The sequence below is a fragment of the Micropterus dolomieu genome, linkage group LG13 (genome assembly GCF_021292245.1).
Source record: "Micropterus dolomieu isolate WLL.071019.BEF.003 ecotype Adirondacks linkage group LG13, ASM2129224v1, whole genome shotgun sequence".
Classification (NCBI taxonomy): Eukaryota; Metazoa; Chordata; class Actinopteri; order Centrarchiformes; family Centrarchidae; genus Micropterus; species Micropterus dolomieu.
The window spans coordinates 4,344,216-4,351,915 of record NC_060162.1 but is presented as its reverse complement, the minus strand read 5'-3'; the positions used below and the strand labels follow the sequence as shown (position 1 = coordinate 4,351,915).

The 7,700-nt window shown below is 38.6% G+C and overlaps 1 protein-coding gene across 1 annotated transcript; it reads right to left on the bottom strand.

Annotated features, from left to right (window-relative positions):
* Positions 1-1,558: 1,558 nt before the first annotated feature.
* On the bottom strand, positions 1,559-5,368 carry LOC123981710 (cyclin-dependent kinase 2-associated protein 1). The gene is made up of 4 exons (XM_046066795.1): positions 5,215-5,368; positions 3,127-3,227; positions 2,253-2,379; positions 1,559-2,145 (listed from the first exon to the last, which is right to left on the bottom strand). The coding sequence occupies exons 1-4, from the start codon at positions 5,279-5,281 to the stop codon at positions 2,078-2,080; spliced, it is 363 nt and encodes a 120-aa protein (XP_045922751.1). The 5' UTR covers positions 5,282-5,368; the 3' UTR covers positions 1,559-2,077.
* Positions 5,369-7,700: the final 2,332 nt, after the last annotated feature.

Genomic DNA, 7,700 nt, shown 5'->3' with positions numbered 1-7,700 from the left:
TGGCAAAAGAAATCTCTGGTTCCAGTTTCTCATGTATGCATTTTTCTGTATGTCTTCCCCTTGTATTATTGGAGTTGCATAAAACAGACATTTTAAACCCTTTTCCATTTCTACTGACTGTCCATTTGGATTTCTCTGCTAGCTTTCTGTCTCGCAGTCGCAGCACGTGTGTTACTTTGGTTGGTCAGGAACTGAAGCGTGTCCTGTGCAGTCGACCTGGAGCGTTATTGTGACAATTATTATACTAAACATGAGCATCACACTAGTTTGTATTACTTTCTCTCTTTATTTTTCTCTTAAACACAAATAGTTGGATTGTCTTTTTATTATTATACATTATTTATATGTTTTCGAATCAGCCGGGCGACTTCACAATCTTTCCATATAACCCCTGGCCACTGCATAAAGCAACCCCTGGGTAGAAGCACTGCTGGTTGGGAATCAGCTGAGCCACTGTTACATCCTATAGTAAGCCCTAAAAGTATTAAAAGGTCTTAACTTTGACAGTTAATGCAGGCAATTTCAGTTAAAAATGCTCCATTAATTAAATCCCTTTCATAAGCTCTAAACTTTTTTCCTTCACTTGCCATGAAACTAACTGCATAAACACACTATTCACACACCAGTGCCCAGCAAGCTACCAAGCAAAGTGCATGTGCAGGCTTTAGGTCTTCAACTAATAATTATTTTGATTTATTTGATTTATTGATTAATCCTACAGTCTGCTCAATGTCAGCAAATTAAAGCCGCATTTCGACCAAAGCAACTATACCCCGGAACTAGGAACCTTTGGAGGAACTCACTGCATTTCCACCGAAGGGACCAGGGTCCAAATTTAGATCTAGGGTCTACTGGCTTTACATCGAGCATGTTGGGTGTTTTTCTACGACTGCTCCTCTCTTTTCCACCGTTGTTTGCAAACCAATAAATCACAATCAACGGTCAGCACACACACAAGTCTCGCTGACGTCCGTCTGAGATTGTACGTCGGCATTAAATATTGCTCGGAAATAGCAGCTGCTGGCCAGCGTGCAGCCGTGTGTTTACAGCAAACAGATGATGGAGTTACACTAAATACTGGGTCCGAAGTTGTTGTTTTAAGTTTTCAACAAGTGGAACAGCTGATTACAGCAGGTGATAATGCTCGTAAAAACCCCGTTCCTCCGACACTCAGGCGGACACAGACATGAGTGAACAATGGGCTGAAGGAATCTTTTAGTACTTTTGGTGGAAACGCAGCTTTAGCAACAAGTGGCACATAATCTTAAAATGTTTTGTCCAACAAACAATCCAACACCCAAAGACATCAAATGGCGCTTCAGCATGTGGACAGGAGACATCAGTGACCTCGACAAGCAGCTTTTGTGTAGAAAGCATGACAACGATGTTCACAGAGCAAAGACAACAACCTGCACTTCTCTTTACTTATTTTTACTTACAAGCAGAGGGTGTTGTTTTTGGTTTGATATCGTCTAAAATGCAACTGAATCACAGAATGACAACTGTATTGAAAATACAATTTATTACGCTGAGTAATAAATACATACAAAGATGCAAGTAACAGCATTTTCCTTTTTTTTAATACCAAAACCAACTTTCAACACGAATGAATTTCGATGCATTTGGCACATCTCTGTCCCTCACTCGCTCAGCCATGTGTGTTCTAGGGGTCTGAAAAACAGACCAAATACTATCAAAAAGAAGAAGATGTCTTCTCCATCTACGCCTGTACAAGCCATGCATTGTCTACAATTAACCCACGGGCCCGTTCGCATGCACAAACCAACTTTTTTTTTAAATGAAGTCAAAATTAAGATCCCAAAAGTGGGGCATAAAAACACATGATATCCTCTTGTTTGAATTCCAATGACCCACACATGATTTAAATGATCCTCCAGATCCCTCAGGGGTTATTGTATTTTTTTTCCCTCTCTCTCTCTCTCTCTCTCTCTCTAGGAGCTTGTTTTTCCATCCTTTGTTCATTATACTTCCTCTTCTCAAAGGAAATGCCATGCAAGTGTTTTATTTTTTTCATGAGACGTTAGTTCTTCTTGCAGGGAGGAATGTGTGTTGGTAGCTAGGACCTGGCGTTTCTCTCCGTCTCAGCCAAGCATTCACGCACCAACCCTCTGGCGTGGATTATTCCTTTGAAGAAAGAGGAATATGATTTAGATTAACACACTCTGAATTACCCGCAGCTATAATATATGTTTTGCACTTGAGTGGTTCTGCGTATCAAGGTTCACAGTTACCTCTTTTGAGTCTCTCCATTGCACTCTTGCTTCCAGCATACGTGGGCCTGATCTCCTTTCCGAGCTCTTCGATAATCGCCAGCAGCTCTGCATATTTGTTCTGAGGCACTTGGCTGCCAGAGGAGCCCTGGAGTTTTGAGCAAACAGAAGAAGGAGATAAGCCAGTGTCAACACATTTCACATTGTTGTTTTCTTTAGTATGCAGAGGACAACCCAGCAGGAAGAAAAGAAGAGTAACATTCGATTGTAATGAGAGATGCAAAATATTCCCATGATAATCTAATCGCAAGAGAAACACGGGAAAGAACAGACACATTGTTAACAAACTATTTAAAAAGGGCACTTCTCCCATTTTACTGAGTTTAGTCATGCGAAGAAGATCACTTAGGAAAAAGTAGCAAAACAATGAAGGTAAAAATCCTGCATTCAAAACCTTACTTAAAAGGATATAGTTTGGAAATTTTGAAGTGGAGCAGAACAAATGAACAAACACATGATGATCAAATAGACCATGATGCATTGCTGTAGATTAAACTACCCAACACGATATAAAGGAGTTAAAAATGAGCTCAACCTTCAACATCTACAGCAGTAAAATGCAACATACACCTTCATGCAGCAGGAATATTAATCAGATATAACAGAGAAATACTGACAGGGAACATGTTACAGCAAAGTGCATCTGCTAAGCAGGTAGGGTTAAATTGAATTGTGGGAAATGTAGGGTCCAGAGTTTTTGGAGCTTGACCTATCCTTTCTGCTTCTGCTGATTCTAATTGGCCGTTATTTTTTAATTCTGTCTCTTACAAGTCCCCGTACTACACGCTGGAGTCGCCATTTAAATATGAAGATGAGCAGTTTGATTTGCAGTTACCTGTGAAAATCCCAGAGATGGAGGTCCGTAGTCACTCAAAAGGGGCCTGTAGGACTGCAACGTGGCCAGGTTAGCTGCTGACGGAGACTGGAGGTTTCCAACTGTTCAGAAAACACAAGTTGGAGCTCAAAACCAGCCCTATAACCAGTTCACTATGGCTGAAACTAATGATTATTTTCATTGTCCATTAATCAGCTGATTACTTTCTTAACTGTTTAGTCTACAAAATTTCAGGAAACACGGAAACATACTCCTTACAAATTCCCAGAACCTGAGGCAACATCTTCAAATTGCTTGTTTTGTGAGAGCAATAGTCAACAAAACGGCAAAGAAAATGCCCAAATATATTCAATTTAGGCTACTACAATTATTACATTTAAAAAACAGGAACCAATAAATTTTGGAAGTTTTACTAATTATTGTTATCATTATCAGTCCATCTGCTGATTGCTTTCTTGATTAATCACTTAATTAATAATTTAATCTATAAAATGTCGGAAAATAGTGAAAAATACCCTCCGAACCAAGGTGACGTCTACAAAATGTTTGTTTTGTCCTGCAAACAGTCTAAAAACCCAAAGATATTTAATTTCCAACGATAGAAAAACAGAGAAAGTTCACTATGGCTGCAACTATTAATTATTTTCATATCAATCTATTACACTTGTGTCATATAAAACCAGAGAAAAAGCAGCTAATCCTCACAATTGATTAACTGCTACCAGAGCATGCTTGATATTTTTGAACGATTAATTAATTATAAAAACAGTTAATGTTCTTCAAATTAACTAATCAATTAACTGTTGCAGCACTAATTTATTTATTTATTTAGCTGACCTAAAAATAGGCCAATACTGGAATCATCCTCAAAAAAGATGTAGATCAAGTCGCTAAATTCCTATAAAAATTGAACAGAGTCTTGTTGGGAGGGTTTGTCCTCCACTCCTCTTTGCTGCTCCCACTGCTGCTTTGTTCAGTTGTAATATTCAACCTCCAACACCAGATGTCAGTCATAAAATAATTCAGTTAATGTGCTGATTGTTTTCTTAACTAGTCAATTAACAATTTAGTCTAGAAATGTCAGAAAATAGGGAAAAATGCCCTTTAGAGCCAAAAGGTGAAGTGTTTAAGTTGCTTGTTTTGTCCAGCCAATAGTCTAAAAAACAAAGATATTTAATTACCAATTACTATGGCTGCAACTTTTGATTATTTTCATTATCAGTCTATGACATTTCAGAAAATAGTGCAAAAATAAAACTTCCCAGAACCTGTTGTCACATCTTAACATTGCTAGATATTTAATTTCCAATCATATAAAAACAGATAAGAAGTAGCTAAACCTCACAACTGATTAACAGCAACCAGAATATGCTTGGTATTTTTGAACGATTCAGCCCTAATTGATTATCAAAATAGTAGCCGATTAATGTTCTTTCAATCAACTAATAGATTAATTATTACAGCTCTAATCTATTTACTTATTTTGCTGATACTGCCACTACTGGAATCAGCCTAAAAACAAAAAGACCGTGGATGAAGTCGCTAAATTCCTATAAAAATTGAACAGAGTCTGGTTGGGAGGGGGGTTTTGTCCTCCACTCCTCCCCGATGCTCCCCCTGCTGCTTTGTTCGGCTGTAATATTCAAACTCCAACGCGAGATGTCCTCGAAGAGACATAAAATAATTCAGAGGCAGATCAATCAGCAGCTCCGACCGAGGAGCATCATGGAGGAAACGGAACAAGGCTGGCTCAAGAAGACACAAGTGATACATTTTTGTCACCGTGTAACGGCACCCACCCGGCGGGACCAGGACCCGGGACGACGGATACGCACATTTTAGGAACCGCCGCCTCCTCGTTTCACATCCAAACCGTGTTTCTCCGCCGACTGATATCACGGATGGCGCTCTTTTACATTAGTAATAATGGCGGATATGAATTAGCCTAGCTCCCAGGATCTGACCCTATATATATAACTGGACAAAAACTACAGACACGGTCTTTCTCCAGGTATTCTCCGAGACCCCGAATTTAACACTCGATTTATCGGACGGATACTTTGATTTCCCCCCGTTTTTTCTCCTTACCCTGGTTCCCAGAAGTTCCCGGAATGTGCTGATGGACATTGGGTTTATAAGACATTCCCAAAGACATTGTAAATTAAAGAAATAAAAATGACCCGAAATTCAGTGAAGCGTCTGTCTCTCACTTTTTGTTTACAACAGCGGCACCGGCAAATATGGCCGTCACTTTATATTGACACCCACTATGCTTTCTAACACTGCTACTATCCATTGCGGGTTATCAAGAAAAAAAAAAAGGTTAAAAACGTGATTTTCACCATAAAGCGACGGAATTCACTCGCGGTTTCACAAACATTTATCAACTCGGCTCACGTCCGTCGGAAAGTCTACTTTAAACTACACTTTTAGAAGAATCTTTAAAAAAGTGTTTGAACATGTGAAGTGTGTTTACGCTTTGACTCCCCCCCCCCACCCCCCCCACCCCTCTTACAAGTATGTTATATATATATATATAACATTTTTACACACGTTTTTAAACACATGTTTTAAAGGGTAGAATAAGCAACTTCCTTTTATGTGCATTTAATTTGCGGGTTAGACTTTTTCACAGTAACCATGGTTTGTTAGTGAAGTAGAAAAAAAATAATTATAAAGCTTTTGTTTTAAGTTAAATGTGAACGCTGCTGTCTGCAGAGAAAACAGGAGCTGCTGGAAGCAGTTCGCAGATACCTGTCTTTGTCTGTGGGGGCGCATCCATGGCTTCGTGTTGATCTGTAGAGCTTTTACATTAAACAAAGCTATAAAAGGGTCCACTCTTCTTTTGGAGGCATGTGGCTCTTCTTTCATACAAAATGAGATGAGCAGGGGGTCGGTTAAAACCCCGCAGTATGTCCCTAGGCCAAGAGGGTTTGGCCAAATCCTGGCCCCCAGTGTCATGACCTGGGACCCCTGTGATGCAGTGGGATTGCAACCCCCCCCTCACACAAAGGAGGGGGTGTGTTTGGTAAATGGGCTGTCTGGTGTCAACATACCTTAAATTGAAATAATAAGCACAAGAACATGTATTTTAATTAGTTTATAATATTGGTTTAAAAAACTTGGACCTTGAAAGTGCAATACTAAGTTATAATGTGAAATATTCTGTCCAATACTGCACTTTCTAAGGATTTTAATACATCTCTCAACATTATCAGTATTCATTATTATATACTACTATTATTTAATTACACTTCTATCACATACTGTAGAATACTGTACATTTTTATATTTTCTCCATGCCAACTTTTTATTATTATTTCCATTTGTTTAATGCCTTGATGTGCAACGTGAGCAATTGTAACACAACAATTTCTCCTCAGGGATCAATAAAGTATTTCTGATTCTGACTGTGAAAACCCCGGCGGTGGAAGAAGTACTGACTAAAAGTGCCAATACGACAACAAAAAGCTTGACATATTTACATTTTTAACAGTATTTTTAGCATGTTTATCAACACATAAACACAAACATGGATCACTACAACAATGCAAACAACACACAGTAACAACAAGAGTTAAATATCTGACTTAGAGCCAAAAAATATGATGTATAAATACATGACATACACACACAATCATATATATATGTATATTTTAACCTGAACCAAGAGGTACGCTCATGTTTTATCCTCTTTACATTGACTAACTGTTTGTTTTAGGATTCATTTTAACGCTCTCCATTACCTAGCTCTTGATTATTTTTAATTCCTTGTGAACCTTTGGGTAGTTTGAGATCTTTGGGCAGGGGCCTTCATCTGTCTGCTTATGAAAATTCATTTAGAAGCAGTGTCTCCATTGGAGAGTTTGTCAACCAGAGTCTCAAAATTAAAATCAAATCAATTCAATTTATATAGCGCCAAATCACAACAACAGTTATCTCACAGCGCTTTTCATAAAAGAGCAGGTCTAGACCGTACTCTGTGATGATATTTACAGAAGCCCAACAATTCCCACCAAGAGCAGCACTAGGAGACAGAGGCAAGGAAAAACTGAACCATGGCTCAGGGTGGGCGGCCATCTGCCTCGACCGGTTGGGGGTGAGGGAGAGAGAGAGAGAGAGGCAGCCTGCACAATATCCACACAGAGGTACAGACAGTAAAGGTGATGTTGCTATAGACTGAATGAATAATAGTACAGATATTTACAGGAGTGTTGATGATAACAATCGTAATGCTAATGATTATAATAACAATAGGACTAGTAACAATAGTTGTAGCAGAGGGTGTCAAGCAGGAACACGGGGGCAGCAGGTGATCAAATCAAGATAAGTTTGTTTTGTCACGTTTTTGTTTAGATAAATACTTTTAGCCAAAATACTGTTATAGGATTCTTTAAACTCCCAAATATTGATATCAGTATTGGCCTCAAAATCCCATCTATAATCTTAATTATACTTCAGCGGAGGAACTTTTGACTGTCAGTTAGGCTTATGGTCTTTTTTCCTCTGTTGGATTTCACGTTTGTTTTTAATCACCATTGTTTTTATTTTGTTTTAACCATTTTCATCTGAAG

Coding starts and splice junctions, on each gene's coding strand:
- LOC123981710 (XM_046066795.1), bottom strand. CDS start 5,281: ATGTCTTTGGGAATGTCTTATAAACCCAATGTCCATCAGCACATTCCG. Junction 3,228..5,214: donor GGGAACTTCTGGGAACCAGG/GTAAGGAGAAAA, acceptor TTTTCTGAACAG/TTGGAAACCTCCAGTCTCCG. Junction 2,380..3,126: donor CATCTCTGGGATTTTCACAG/GTAACTGCAAAT, acceptor TCAAAACTCCAG/GGCTCCTCTGGCAGCCAAGT.